General features: G+C 42.0%; 1 protein-coding gene across 10 annotated transcripts in view; it reads right to left on the bottom strand.

The window, feature by feature from the left end:
- TMEM120B (transmembrane protein 120B) overlaps positions 1 to 16029 on the bottom strand; it is a 38628-nt gene that overhangs the window by 13283 nt on the left and 9316 nt on the right. For 5 of the 10 annotated variants that reach the window (XR_010592814.1, XM_005298632.4, XM_065568112.1 and 2 more), the window contains 4 exons: positions 12477 to 12593; positions 11580 to 11639; positions 9041 to 9136; positions 5991 to 6080 (listed from right to left, as the gene is read on the bottom strand). Coding sequence is in view for 9 of the 10 variants with exons in the window: in XM_005298632.4 (XP_005298689.2) it covers positions 5991 to 6080; positions 9041 to 9136; positions 11580 to 11639; positions 12477 to 12593 (363 nt within the window). In the remaining variant the exon portion in view is untranslated. Of the gene's footprint in view, positions 1 to 5990; positions 6081 to 9040; positions 9137 to 11579; positions 11640 to 12476; positions 12594 to 12745; positions 12768 to 15827; positions 15912 to 16029 lie in introns of all 10 variants that reach the window. The other 5 variants (XM_065568114.1, XM_005298634.3, XM_065568115.1 and 2 more) reach the window with 3 other exon arrangements.

The following is a 16029-nucleotide window of genomic DNA, read 5'->3' as shown; positions in this document are numbered from 1 at the left end:
GTTCAGAACTCCCTTCCCTTATTCTCGTAAAGTTTTAAACAAAACACGCTTATTGACCTTTCTGCTTAGGAGTGCTTGTGCATGGCCCCACTCACATGGTGAGTATGGCTGGCCAGGGCGGAGGGAAATGAGGTGGGAATGGCCCAGTTGCATGAAACTGAGTATATGGCAATGGCACTGAACACTGTCACCACTTTCCACAGGCGGTGGTGGTGATTTCAGCTGATCGCTCACTTCTGGAGAGTAACAAAGGCACAGACAACACAGTTGCTGCTGGCGTTCCAAAGCTGCCTGGGCCAGCATGCTGCTAACCTGTTTATGAAATGGTGCCTGCCAAAGTTATCACTGACTGACATGGAAAAGGATCCTTCCTCAGAGGAAGAAATAAGGCTGCCATCCCTAGAAACCTTTCAGAGAAGATTGCAAAGTACCTCCGTGGAAGTTTCATTGAGATCTCTCAGGAGAATTCGAGGGACAACCCTAGGTATATAAACTGCTCCATAAGGAGTCCCCTGCCTAACTCCACAGGGGAATGAAAAGCAGGTGTTACCTGTTGTACCACTAGCTCTTTTAGTACGAATAAAAGAAAGAAAAGTCGATAGCTATGTCCTGCTAAGTTGGGGGCACCATCACTGTAATGGGAAATACATTTACACACTTACCCAAGGTTCTTTCCCCTGTATCAGGTTCACCTGTACTCGACTGCCAGGACTGACTAGACCGTGGAGTCTCAAATAGGTCCTGGCTCACAGCACAGCTCAACAATTTCCCCACTCACGGTCGCACGTCCCCCATCCTCCCTCTTCTCCTCCTCACTGTTCACACCAGGGGCCAATGACTCAGGCTCCTTGGAGACGTGCAAGATGCTGGTGGGGTTTCCTCCAAGTACGGCATGCAGTTCTTTGTAAAAGTGGCAGGTCTGTGGCTCAGCATCAAGTTGACGGTTGGCCTCCCTGGCTTTCTGTATGCCTGCCACAATTTCTTTGCTTTCGCACAGCACTGCTGCTGCTCCCTGTCAAACCCTTTCTCCTGCATCCCCCATTCAACCTGCTCATCGACGTCCACGTTTCTATCGCTGATTTGTGGCTGTGTCTTGTTTGCTTCTTTATAGTGCATAACAAAGGCCTGAAATGGTTTGGGGGTTATTTTTATTAAAAAAAAAAAAAACACAGTAGCAATCCAGGTCATGTCTGCCCTGTTTTCCCTAGAAGACTTTATAGACAACTGGGGAACTGGTAGGATGACATCAGAGCTGTCAAAGTGAAACCTAGTTCAAAGAAGTTAAATAATATTTATTCAGACTGTGTTTTAAAACTCTGAATTAAACAGAAACAGTCTTGGGAGCAAAGATCTGTGGTAAAGATTTAACATCTCTGCTTCAATTAAAGACAGGTAAAAGTCACAATCCACATCCGAGACCTCCAGTGATTGCCCATCCAACCAGGGAACACCAACCTTGATGTTCCTGAAATTTAAGACAAAATGCAAGCAGAAATACAAAGAACTACCAAAAAACAAAACAAGACACCTTTGTGAAATTCTTTATTAGAAAGCATGCCCCATTCCCCCAACCACCATGTGCAGCTGATATTTAAGGGTTAAACCTCTTAATGTAAACCACATGCCATTTGATATCATTAATGGTCTAGAGCAGAGGTTTTCAAACTTTTTTTCTGGTGACCCAGTTGAAGAAAATTGTTGATGCCCACGACCTAATGGAGCTAGGGATGAGGGGTTTGGAGTGTGGGAGGGGCTTAGAGCTGGGGCAGAGGGTTTGGGTGCAGGGGTGAGGACTGCAGGGATGATGGGTTTGGGCGGCAGGAGGGGGGGTCTGGGTTTGGGGGGGCTCAGGGTTGGGGGCGGGAGGGGTCAGGGCTCTGGATTGGGGTGCAGGCTCTGGGATGGGGCCAGGGATGGGCTCTGGGTTTGGGGAGTCTCAGGGCTGGGGCAGGAGATTAGGGTGCAGTCTTACCTCAGGCAGCTCTTGGTCAGCGGCACAGCGGGGGTGCGGAGGCAGGCTTCCTGCCTGTTCTGGCACCGCGGAACACACTGTGCACTGGAAGCAGCCAGCAGCAGGTCCGGCTCCTACGTGGAGGCGCGCAAGCGGCTCCACATGGCTCTCGCCGCAGGCACCACCCCCCACCAGATCCCATTGGCCGGGAACCAGACAATGGGAGTGCAGAGCAGGTGCTCAGGGGCAGCATGCAAAGCCCCGTGGCGCCCCCCCCCCCCTCCACCTAGGAGTCAGACCTGCTGCTGGCCACTTCCGGGGCGCAGTGCAGTGTCAGAACAGGTAGGGACTAGCCTGCCTTAACCAGGCAGCACCGCTGCCTGGACTTTTAAACGGCCCGGTCAGCCATGCTGACCAGAGCCACCGCGACCCAGTGCCTTACATTCCGTGACCCAGTACTGGGTCGTGACCTGCAGTTTGAAAACCACTAGTCTAGAGACAACTGTTTTCCTGAAATGAAACTAGAAGCAAAATAGGAGGATTTTTTTATTTTTATTTTTTAAACAGTACTGTGGCTACATTTGTTAATTTTAGGCCAGTATGCTGGTACTTATAAATAATTGTTGCTACAATCCTGTGATTATATTCAGTTTTGTAGCTTCACCTGTAATATGGATTAATCTGGATGAATCATCTCTGAAGACAGCAAGCAATTGTATTAGCTAATTAGGCACAAGTTTCCCCAGAAATGTTTTGTGCACACACCCCTCAACCACCACTCCATATGGAGATTTCCTGCCTCTCCATTTTTAGTATGTAACAGGAGAAATGACTTTAGTACAAGGCTTTGGAAAAGTGACTGATTGAGATAAATGGCCATAAACTCCTCCCAGTTAGTCATTAAATCCCAGTAAACATTCTGCACCTCATTCATTACTGCTTAATTATATGTATGCTGTGCTGTCAACACAAATCTTCTACCACCACCATTTTATTTGGTTTACTCATGTATTAAGTTCAATTAAGAGAGAGTTTATAAGCCATTTGGTTCCCCAGGGTGGTGTTTATTGGACAAGGATGCACAAGTGAATTTGAAGTAAAGTGGTTTTGCTTATTCAAAGTGTGGCAAACAAGCCAAATTAGAGAGAGAACTAATTAATACAGCAGTAGTGTGTGTGTGTGTGTGTGTGTGCGCGCGCACGCGCGTGTGTATTCATTATCAAGATTGTGTGTGTGTTTTCCCTTTCCCTAGTGAGGGCCAATCTACAACGGATGAGTAGCAAAACAGCAGGGGGCCCATCAGATCTGACTTCACAAGCAATAATGTGTCTCTGTTACACCAGTGTACATAAGAAATAATGAAGTTAGAGTGACACCAATGTAAAACTGGTGTGAGAAGAAGGCAGCGACCCAATTATTGTCCTTTCTAACCAGGCACTTGAGGAATGTGAGTTGGCTGGCTACTAGGACATTTGGAGAGGTCCTGAAATGGCACTAGGTATAACTACTGCTAAAAGTGCATGCAGCACATCTCAGCATTTGCACTGTTTCTTACAGATGTCTTGTGGAATATACACAGGGCTTAAGCAACAAAGTCAGGCAAAAAATCATCTTGCAGAATGTAGTTTCATGTCTCATGAAGCTTGTTTCTTTGTTTTTAATGGCTATATTTCCAGCCATAAGAAGGGGAATGAAGGACATCCCTAGGTCAAAGCCACTATTAGTAATGCTTCTTTGGAATGCTATAGGACTCTGAGGATGCAACTACAATTTCCACCACTCAGACGAGGGAATCTGAACATTGGGGGAGGAGGGTGTCATGATGTCAGGCCTCCTAGAAGTGCAAGGTTATTCCCTAATATGGTTTGACTGAAAAGGACGCTGTCAACTTGATTTATCTTAAATCGACTGACGGTCACCTGTTTTTGTTTTTTTTAGGAGGGCAGATTCTATTTTGTTTTTTTAATTCACTGCTCTAAATACTATGAAATTATTTTTTAAAATTCCTTTGAAGTAAGATTCAAGAGATTTTTCTGCTCCTCCATTAACGTTTATAAAAGTCTCTTCAGCAAGAGAGACTGACTGACTATAAGGAGAACAATGAAACTGGCTACTCAAAGTGCTGTCAAATGCATTAAATAACTAAATTGAAAAACAAACATTTTCATGTGTGTTTTTTCAGTTATAGTAATGTTCCACTTATTAGTAGCATCTAGCACTATAGTCAGTCACACCTAAGTATATATTTTGGGGAACACTAGCGGTTTTCATGTTGATGATGTAACTTGAATTGGCAATACTGGAAACTTCTAAAGAGCAACTCCAGCTATAAATGAATCTGGAAATAATTTAGGGTATTTATATTGAAAGCATACATTTTTAAACAGGAAACATTAGATAAAAAACAATTTAGACTATGAGGGTATTTAAAGTAATAGTGTTTGGGGACTTTTGTTTATTTTTAATTTCTAACAGGTGTACACTATTTTTACCTCTTAAATTATATCCACTTTAACATCCAATTCTCTCCCCCTCCTCCTCCACCATTGTAGTTTAGATATATGTTTTGCTACCTATCAAGAAGTGGAAATGTGTTCATTATCTATTTCGCAACCAGATAAGTCACATTACAAAATCCAGATCACAGTTAGGCTTCTCTGCATTCTTTTTAGTATGAAATCAGAGTTTCTACTGTGATTTTAAAAGAAGGGTGAGAGATATTAATGTAGTTCCAAAATTACAAGGATTCTGGAAAGTTACAAAAATACAGTCTTCTCTGTAGGCTTTTCACTAAGATCAAATGTAGCTTTTGGCTAAGATCAAGTTAGTCTCAGAGAAAGTATACATTATTAAATTATGGGGGAGGCATCTAACATCTGCAGGGAGATGGAATCAGTGATGCAGATGATCTTCAGCTAGTGCTTACAATAGTGTCACCTTAGACCAGGGATGGGCAAACTTTTTGGCCCAAGGGCCACATCTAGGTATGGAAAGGTATGGCAGGCCATGAATGCTCATGAAATTGGGGGGTGGAGTGCAGGGGTGGGGGGTGGGGAGGGGATGAGGGCTCCAGCTGGGGGTGAGGGCTCTGGGGTGGGGTTGGGGGATGAGGGGTTAGAGGTGCAGTAGGGTGCTCTGGGCTGGGATCAAGGGGTTCGGAGGGTGGGAGGGGGATCAGGGTTGGGGCAGAGGGTTGGGGTGCAAGAGGGGGTCAGGGGTGCAGGCTCCGGGCAGCTTACCTCAAGCAGCTCCCAGAAGCTGCAGCATGTCCCCACTCTGGCTCCTACGCAGAGGCGCGGCCAGGTGGCTCTGCGCGCTGCCCTGTCCGCAGGCGCCGCCCCTGCCACTCCCATTGGTCGCAGTTCCCGGCCAATGGGAGCTGTGGGGACGGCACTTGGAGCAGGGGGCAACGTGCAGAGCCCCTTGGTTGCCCCTAGACATAGGAGCCGGAGGGGGGACATGACACTGCTTCTGGGAGCCGCACAGAGCGGGACAAGCCTCCAACCCCACTCCCCAGCTGAAGCGCCAGAGCAAGGCAAGCCCTGGACCACGCTCCCTAGCGGGAGCTCGAGGGCCTGATTAAAATGTCTGGAGGGTCGGATGTGGCCCCTGGGCCATAGTTTGCCCACCCCTGCCTTAGACTGAGTTAAAGGTGTGGGGAGGTAATCAAAGGAAAGTAGAAAATTAAACCATATTTAGACTGTCAATCTTTTGCATTCACAGGAAATCCTGCCAGTTCAGTTTCTATAAAGAAAGATTTGCTTATTACTAACTCACTAAAAACTAGTTTATTAATAAAAGCACATTCAGCACTCTGGTGTAAGGGATCAAGGCAGTTTCTTTATAACTTGCCTTGTTTTTCTCATCCCCAAGTGAACGTGTGTGTTTGGAAATGGATGTTTTAAAAGGGTTAAATAAAAAGGACTGTTCAGCAGGATTTTTATCCTAACCTCACTGGGATTCCAACAACAAACCATCTTTGCCTTTTTGTTTTAAGTGAATCCTGTGCTTTGAATTACTTTGGAATATCATATGATACCTTGATCCATTGCTGATGAGAATGCTTTCCCTTATTGTCAATGTGCAGTAATACCACACCAACAGGAAGTTAAACACTTCATCTGTCACCCTATTAAAAAGAGTAAACAAACAAACAAGCCTTATTATGATAAATATCCATTTCAAGATTATTCTTCTCCCTACCCCAAGAACAGTGTAAGTGAAAAATAGTTTGTGTGAAACCACAGACCTTAAGGCCCTGATCCTGCAAATCCTTGGGTACATGCCTAATGTTACACATGACTAGTCCTGCTGAAAAACCCCTACACTGTGCCTTTTCTTCAACAACTATGCAAATCTGGGCAGCGGGCGGGGGAGAGAAACAGACTCCGTTACTCTGGGAGACCGGGAAAGTGCTATGTGATAAAAGACTTTGGATCCCAGGCTGATGAGCAAGTGTGTAGAGATGACATTGATTCCATTTGAAGGAGGCAGTTCTCCATAGAAGAAGCAGATGATCCAATTTACACAGGCATTTTCAGGCTAATTCAATGAGCAGATACTATTAGATCTATATAAATCCAATCAACTAATAACACAGTAGAGCACTGTACTCTGTTTTCAAGACCTGAAAAACTCCTCTATTTTGACATCCTAAAATTTAAAGTCTAGACGACCCTGAGCATTTGTGCATTCCAGGGAATTACATCCTTAACAAATGATGTTGCATTCATGGCAGATTTAAAAGGGAACTTAGCAAAACTTGAACCTGGCCCTCCCGTTAACTATTAAATACAAGAAGTTGCCAGAGACATTTTTTTAAATTTACGTTTAGAAAGGACGTTTGCTTTGATTTGCACATTCCCCTGCAATGTTTGCAGTCCCAAAATTACAATGCTGTCATAGAACATGACCACCAGCAAGAAAAATCAATGAGTCTATCATTGTCCAAGCTGAGCTAAATACAAAAACAAATGATTAAATAGGGCTGTTGATTAATTGCAGTTAACTCACGCAATTAACTAAAAATAATTAATCGCGATTAATCGCAGTTTTAATCACACTGTTAAACAAGAGACTACCAATTGAAATGTATTAAATAGTTTGGATGTTTTTCTACATTTTCATATACATCTTGTATTTGTGTTGTAATTTAAATCAAAGTGTACATTTTTATTACAAATATTTGCACTGTAAAAATGATAAACAGAAGAAATTGTGTTTTTCAATTCACCTCATACAAGTATTGTAGTGTAATCTCTTTGCCCTGAAAGTACAACTTACGTAACTGCACTCAAAAACAAAACAATGTAAAACTTCAGAGGCTACAAGTGCACTCAGTTCTACTTCTGGTTCAGCCAATTGCTCAGACAAACAAAAACGAGGAGTCAGGTGGCACCTTAAAAACTAACAGATTTATTTGGGCATTATTTGATGCATCTGAAGAAGTGGGTTTTTTACCCACGAAAGCTTATGCCCAAATAAATCTTTTAGTCTTTAAGGTGCCACCGGCCTCCTCGTTGTTTTTGTGGATACAGACTAACACAGCTACCCCTTGGATACTCAGACAAACAAGTTTATTTACATTTACAGGAGATAATGCTGCCCTCTTCACCAGAATGTGAGAGCAAGCATTTGCATGGCACTTTTGTAGCCAGCATTGCAAGGTATTTACGTGCCAGATATGCTAAACATTCGTATGCCCCTTCATACTTCGGCCACCATTCCAAAGGACATGCTTCCATGCTGATGCTCATTAAAAAAGTAATGCGTTAAATTTGTGACTGAACTCCTTGGGGGGAGAACTGTATGTCCCCTGCTCTGTTTTACCCGCATTCTGCCATATACTTCATGTTATAGCACTCTCGGATGATGACCCAGCACCTTTCACTGCAGATTTGACAAAACGCAAAGAAGGTACCAATGTGAGATTTGTAAAGATAGCTACAGCATTCAACCCACAATTTAAGAATCTAAAGTGCCTTCCGAAATCTCAGCGGGACGAGGTAGGGAGCATGCTTTCATAAGTCTTAAAAGAGCAACACTCCAATGCAGAAACTACAGAACCCAAACCACCAAAAAAGAAAAATCAACCTTCTGCTGTTGGCATCTGACTCAGATAATGAAAATGAACATGTCTCAGTCCGCACTGCTTTGGATGTTTTTTCTGCTCAAAAAACATGTCATCAACATGAACGCATGTCCCCTGAATGGTGGGGGAAGCATGCACATCTGGCACGTAAATATCTTGCAACGCCAGCTACAACAGTACCATCAGAACGCCTGTTCTCACTTTCAGGTTACATCGTAAACAAGAAGTGGGCAGCATTATCTCGTGCAAATGTAAACAAACTTGTTTGTCTGAGTGAGAGGCTGAACAAGAAGTAGAACTGAGTGGACTTGCAAGCTCTAAAATTTTACATTGTTTTATTTTTGTACACAATATTTTTGTACATAATTCTATATTTGTAAGTTCAACTTTCATGATAAAGAGATTGCATTACAGTATTTGTATTAGGTGAATTGAAAAATACTATTTATTTTGTCTTGTTAGAGTGCAAACACTTGTAATCAAAAATAAATATAAAGTGAGCACCGTGCACTTTGTACTCTGTGTTGTAATTGAAGTCAATATATTTGAAAAATGTAGAAAACGTCCAAAAATATTTAAATAAATGATATTCTATTATTGTTTAACAGTGCGATTAATCAGGATTAATTTTTTTTAATTGCTTGACAGCCCTATTAAATAGTAAATTTAAAAATTCTTTCAGCTGTAATAGTTTATGGTGCAAAGGAAAGGAAATTGGTTTTAAGAGATATGGTGCCTAATCCTCCAAATATTTCCACGTGAATAACTTCAACAGCTCCATTGAAGAAAATGGGACTACTCATAAGTGTAAGTGTTTTAAGGATCAGCACTATGATTTGTCTTGACAGCACCTCTTAACTCTGAATTCTGCACTAATCACAATAGAGTTATAACAACTTCCAATACTGAGATGCAGAGAACATAGTGTATTCTAACTAAACATTCAACACTATATTTTTATTTAAAATGTTTAATCAGAAATAAAAGTATTGCCTTACCTGTAATGAAGAATAAACCTGCATGCTACAGCACCAAGTAACAAGATTATTGTCAAATAAAGTTTGAACTTTTCATATTCATCTTTGTAGGCAAACCTGGGATGACAAAATAAAGTAAAAGCATTAATATTTCTGCCATTAAAAACAAGTAAAACATCTACATATTTGTGGTTTTAAAACTGGTTTACATTGTACAATTAGAGATCCCATTCTACATACATGTTATACACTTAGCACCCTATCTGTCCAAAAACAAAAAACATCTTTAACTAATATTCATAGAGTTTTTTCTTGGGTGCTTTTCTTATCAACTGTCATGGGGGCAGGGGGGCACACACACAAAAACAAGCTTTAAAGTAATCCTGAAGAACATTCCTTCCTCATCTGTCCCCCCACCCCAAAAGCAAAAAACAAAAAAACAACCACCACCCAAAACCACAAAGTAGCTCTCACTGTTCCATTTCCACCCCCCACTGAGAAAATGCAAGCATGGTATAATAGAAGTAAGACCTTTGTACTTATATGGCACCACAGAGAGGCTTCACTTTAATAAAGCTCTTTGTTAACATGAATTAATTCAATCTCAAACACCCTGCGAGATAAGTAAATATTATTAGACTACTTCCTTCTGTGTGGCAATAGTGGAACAGTGAAAGCAACGATGTGACTATAGCTGGATCTTAAGGTCTCTTATCCAGTTCAGAGCAGATAGGGTTTGCCACCTGAATGGCTGTGACTCCTCCAGGATGAGCAATCATCCAATGTGATGTTGCCAACAGTTTACACCACGCCACAGTCGTAGTCCAGCGATTCCCTCACTTTCCTTCTATGGAGTAAGTATGCATATCTCCCATGTCAGGTGCAGATATGGTTTATAGCGTACCTATGTGCCGTGGGGAGGAGAAGCCCAGCACTTGCACAGCTGGGGTCATGGATTAGATTTCTGTTTGGTATGTTGGCAGCTGCCCAGGCTTCAGAGCATCTTCTGCGAACGTCTTTATCTTCTGCTAGGAGGACTGTGGCACAAGACCAGAAGGGTTTTCTCAAGGTTAATCAGTGGCGTGTGTGTGTTTTCTAGGTCGTGGTGGAGCAGGAGTGTGGTATTTGCCACAATCTTTATGTTCTCTCTAACTGTTGCCGCATCTTCTCAGATATTTGCTGGCACAATGTTAACCAATGCGGATAGCCATGAGGTTGCTACTGATTATGCAAAAAGCAGCATTAATTTCTGTGTCCTCTAAAATATTGCATGGGTTTTGGCTCCAAATTGGGGCACAATATTCCGCTGTGGAATGGAGTAGGGCTAGTGTCAATAGTTGGTGTATGCAGATGTTGCTTCCCCAAGATGTTCTTGCAAGTTTCTGTATGATGTTGACCCTGGCCTTCATTTTCCTTTCGGTTTGTTCAAGGTGGCGACGGAAGCGGAATGTGCAGTCCAGGGTTATCCAGGATTACGATCGTGCATCAACAGTGACCCACAGAAATTTATATTTAATGTCTTCTTGACCTGCCTATTATTCAAATGGAAAGCTGAGACCATTGTTTGAGGCATTTGGCTTTAACCACCTGGAAACAGATTTCTAAGGCTTTTAAAGTCCTGTTCTAGAACCTTTTCTGAGGTTTCAAATGAGGAAGCCTGGGTAGCCAGTGTAATGTCATCCACGTACATGAACTTGTAGGAGGATGTTGGTGGAATGTCGCTGGTATGTAGGTTGAAAAATGCTGGAGCTAGAACGTACCCTTCAGGGAGTCTGTTCAGTCTTTGCAGGCTGCTGACAGCATCCCTGAGATACACCGTGAATATTATTAGACTATTAATTTTATACTTAGATTAAACAGGTTGTGGCGAAGACAGAACCAGAGTTTAGGCACCCCAACTGCCAACATATCACATTTCTACTCAAAACTATAATTATACTTCCAATTCTAGAGTTATACTCTGTCCTCAGTAACACCGGTCCTTAACATAGTCGCACAATAGGGATTCACACAGCGAATACCTTGAAGGCAATGGTGTTACAGATGTTTAACTGGAGGTCACAGTCTCGTCTGCAGATTTTTTATTACTGATGATTAGGTACAAGCCAAAGAGAACCCAGCTTAATTAAAATTTGAAGGGCTAGTTTCAGGCCTGGCAGTTAAATATAAATATATTTTCTCCTTTTCTATTTATAAATGGATCAAATTTTCTCTGGAAGCCATTGAGAGCCAATATAGCTGGAATCACACTGCTATTTATACAGTTACAAAAAAAAAAGTCACAATTTACGTTCTTCTCCACTATTAAGTCCATGTGTGTAGCCCCCAAATATTAGACTAGTTGTTTAAAAACAAGTGGTCAGATTGAATTCAGTGGAATTACGCCATGGATAAATATGGTACAGTATTTTGAATAGTACATAGCTCTATTGATTGATCTTGCAGGGCCAATACCCTGCTCATGCGATTGGAAAAAAATCATCTATGCCATACTTCAACATCTGTCTTCTACTAACTGGGAAGAACTGTAAAAAAAACAAAACCAAAAAAACCCACTTACTTTGCCTGATTACTTAGAAGAGTTACATTCACATTTCCCAGCACCAGATTTAAGTACAACCTGAAAGACAAAACAGCCAAAAGACAGATCAGTCCATTTTAATTTAATACAAAAGAACCACTGCCCTGCAGGCTAGATTTAGAGAGATGATCCAATTCCAGTAAGCAATACTGTATATTTTGGTCTAAATTTTGAATTATAGCAAGCAAGAGATAAAACTACAGAAATTCTATTAAAATGCAGATGGTGCCCTAGGAATACATATCAGTGCGCTCTTCAAATTGATCCTCAATATTAGTTGGTGATTGATTCATTTTTTTAAAATCAACATTTTAATGAGTAAGACAGATAAAAAGTTTCTGGTGGGAGACCTCTTTACTCTCTGTAATGTTAGGGATCAGGAGAAATTACGAATCAATAGTCAAAAGAATCAGGGGCGTGGAAACTGGATTAATATTTTCACAGCAAGATAACTACATCTGCAAGAAGCAGCCCATGAATGGCATCCCAGTACTGTTAAGACAGAGTACCACAGAGGAGAGCTCTCTTGGTACCACAAAAGCCAATACGATTATACTGTAATATGGGAGTGTTTACATGAATATTCTGAATAATAAAATTCCACGTTAGCCAAGCCATAGAGCCCATATAGTTTCTTTCAAAAGTGAAATTTACTTCTGATCCATCTTTCCCTCTCCATTTAAATCCTCCTGCAAGCAGGGATGTGATTAAACATCAAATAGTCTATTGTGCTACCTACCATATTACCGTTTCATTTACCTTATACTTTCCTCTCATTCTTTGCAGATATATGTGTTAAATTCTTTTAGAAAAGACACATTGATCTAAATACTTGTAACAGCTTTATATTAGGAAGATTATTTAATAAATACATACCCATTTCTCTTTGGTAAATAGGCTTCCATGTCAAAGAAAACGTTTTGCCTGTCTTTGATCTGGGTGTTAATTTGCTGTATGAGATCAGATTCTTCAGGACTAGACATGTGTTTGCACCTGTAAGGATGGTGAAAACACAGATCCCATTTTACAAAATGTATTTTAAGGGGCATAAAACCAGCCTAAACATGGCAACTTTTTTTTTTTTTTTTTTTTTTTTTTTAAATAAAGGTATTTCCTTACCAGCACTTCTAACAGCAAGAGCTTACCTTTAAACTTTGGTTGTTAAAACTGAAAAAAAAATGTTTTTTTTTTTACTTTCCTCTGTTTACACTCTTTCTTTACTTTTACACTATGTTCAGCTTAAGCAACAGAAAGACTAGTCAATGATTATAACAATGTGAAAAGTTCTGATCAATTTCGCTTTTTGTTTCTCAGTTCATATAGCATCCTGCTAATATGTTTCGATCCCCCAAAACTGCTAAGTAATGTTATGAATCCCTTTTCAAAAGGAACTTTTCATTATCTTTAATTTTTTTTTAAATATAGTCTTACAGATGTTTTATAAAAGCTTGCTTTTAAAAATTCTAAACTGATCTGAGTATGCTTTTAAATTGAAAAATCTCTATCCAGACCATAAACTTCATAAAAGGCAAATCTGAAGAGAAAAAAAAAAACCCCAACAACAAACCCATGCTGTATAGCCTTTCAAAGTGACATCATGCATCCTACAGAGCCCCAAGTGAAAGGAGGTTAAACTAATTTAAATTCAAGAGATCGATTTGGTCCCTACACAATTAATGGTACATTAGATGGAGGAAGGCAGGGGAAAAGGACCTTCTGATCAGCTCTTCCTGCAGTGTCTCCTCTATTGAAATCAGCAGCTCTGGGGACAGCAGGTGGTGCCAGTTTAAGCACTGCTGAATACAGACAATATTAGAGCAATAGGAGGGCTTTTCATTAACTGCTTTGTGACTCTAACCTCAATCATAGTGCTGCTCAGCACATAAAGTTCTTATGGCTGGAAGGAAGAGATACAAGTGCTGAAACAGTGCAATAATGGAGATTTTAAAAAAAATCTCTAAAATAGATTGTCATATGGAGCTCACTGCTTTGTACCAAAGGAGAGAGAATTTGAGGGGGGTGAGAAGGGGGGACAAATTTCATCTCCAAACTATATAGCAAGATGATACTTCTGTGGATTTTTTAAGTTCCTGCCCAGCTCTGCTAAGAGACTATTCCAGTTGCAACTGCCAACATGTGAACAGACAGGGAACAGCCTGCCAGAGCTCAAAACAAAGGGGGAAAATGCAGATTCCTTTTACTCCTGCACAGAATTTATGACCCCTGCAGATTTTTTTGCTTCCCCACAGAAAAATTACTTTCTGACAGGGAAGCCACAAGAGCAGTCGGTCGATCCTCCCCAGCAGTGTGTTTTGGGTACCCAGGGCAGCCGGCAGAAAGGTAAATTACTGTGGGGGCATGGGGAAGACCTGGCTGGTGGCTCCTATCCTGTGCCGGGCTTAGCTGCTAGTCCCAGCCAGGCTGGGGAGGACCGGACCGGACTTCCTCTTCCTCTGCACAGCATCTGGGGCTGGGACAGACCTATCCCCAGATTTCTCCCCCAGCAGCAGGAAGCTCTGCAAACTCCCCACCCCCACCTCCTGCACCCATCACTCCTCAGCTGCAGGGGGAGGGATCCCTGTACAGGGAGCTGCTCTTCCATCTGCCCAATTCCCCCCCCCCCCCCAATGCATCCAGACCCCCTCATACCCTGACCCTACCGCCGAGCCTCTTCCCCCCCCCACCCCACACTCAGAACCCCCCAGATGAGTCCCACTCCACCTGCACCTGGACTACCCCGACGAGCCACCCACACTTGTATCCCCACCCCACCGAGCCCCAACCAGTTGCATCTGGATATCCACCCCACTGAGCCCCACTCCCTCAGCATCTGGACCCTCCCCACTGAGCCCCCCACACCGAGCCCCAACCACCTTCTCACCTGGACCCCCTGACAGAGTCCCATTACCGTTACACCCAGAACCCCCCCCCCCCCCCAACAAGCCCCGGTGCATCCAGATCCTCCCCGCAGCCTGATCCCCTATTGAGCCGCCCACACCCAGATTGCCCTACACAGAACCTTCTCAACTCACACCTGGAGTCCCCCACACTAAGCCCCTCCACACTTGGATCCTGCCTTGCTGAGCCTGCCTGCCAACACCTGATGCATCTGGCACAGAGGGAGCAGGGCCCTGGGGTGTTTCTGGGGCACACCAGGTCCTTGCACCGTGTCAGGGTTGGGTGCAACCTCACCACTGAGTCCATGTTCGGGGGACGGGGGGCCTGCACAGAGATCTCCCATCTCTGTGCAGCCAGTGGCCTGTGCTCCCCAATGCCATGCTGGAGCCTCCACATTTATTTGACAAATAAAATTTGCAGAAATTTTTTTTTTTTTTTTTTGGGATGCAGAATTTTTTATTTTCTGGCACAGAATGCCCTCAGGAGTATTCCTTTGTAGTGGTAGAACAGAAGGAAAGGGGAGTTCCTCTTTCAACGTTTGCCACTTGGAAATAGGACAATAAATTGGGTCACATCAGGAAATTCTGAAAAGGAAATATTAGTAGATGATAACTAAAAGTCCATGTAGTAGAACATTATAGAGAAGGAGATGAGGAATTGATAAACATGTACCTTAGTCTGGCGGTTAATCAATGCTTACATATGATCTAACACTGACAGTAAACTCTAAAAGATAAATATTTGATGAATTGGGAAGCAAATGTTAACCAATACAAATATTGCAATGTAATCTTTAAATCTCAAAAAAAAAATTATAAAAACTATTCATGTTTTATAAGTATATTAAAGTCTCCAATAAGCCAGAAGAGATACCCCATATATTTATCTCTAAACATTAAGTCATCATAGTGTTTTTGTAAATTTAGCTAGAACGTAGCTTTACTGTTGCAGGTTTTTGGGCTTAAAATATTCCTACGCTACATGTGATTTGTCATAGCCTATAATTTATGGGAAAATTGGTAAAACAAAAATTAATGTGAAAATTGGAAGTAACCTGCAACCCTGAGAGACACTAAAGGCAATATTTTTAGCCTAGTGCCAATGGAATTAAGCACACTGCTCCTGTTGTTGGTGGGAGTTGAGTATCCAAGCCCCACATTGGAAGAATACCACTGAAGATTAAAATTTACCTTCAAATGCAACCACATTGCTACCAGCGAATTCACATGACTTTTCCATAGATAGAAGGAACTGAGTTTTATCTTACTAATAAAACTACAGGTAACAGACTGATGGCAATGCAGTCCTATAGTATAAAAATATTCTTACCACAAAATATATTGTAGGGAGCAATTCTGTACTGGCTCCTGAGGGATACTCTAGATGATCTAGTTGGTCTTTACTTCTATGAATCTATTATGATAGAAGTTAAATCAAAATTTACACAGCTGTGATAACCTAAGGCTGCTCTCTTTTTTAGGAGACTGGACATGCAGCAAAACAATAATTATAACCTGTATTTCAGTCACTC

The sequence above is a fragment of the Chrysemys picta genome, chromosome 15 (assembly GCF_011386835.1).
Source record: "Chrysemys picta bellii isolate R12L10 chromosome 15, ASM1138683v2, whole genome shotgun sequence".
Taxonomy (NCBI): Eukaryota; Metazoa; Chordata; order Testudines; family Emydidae; genus Chrysemys; species Chrysemys picta.
This window is presented reverse-complemented; position numbering and strand designations above follow the sequence as displayed.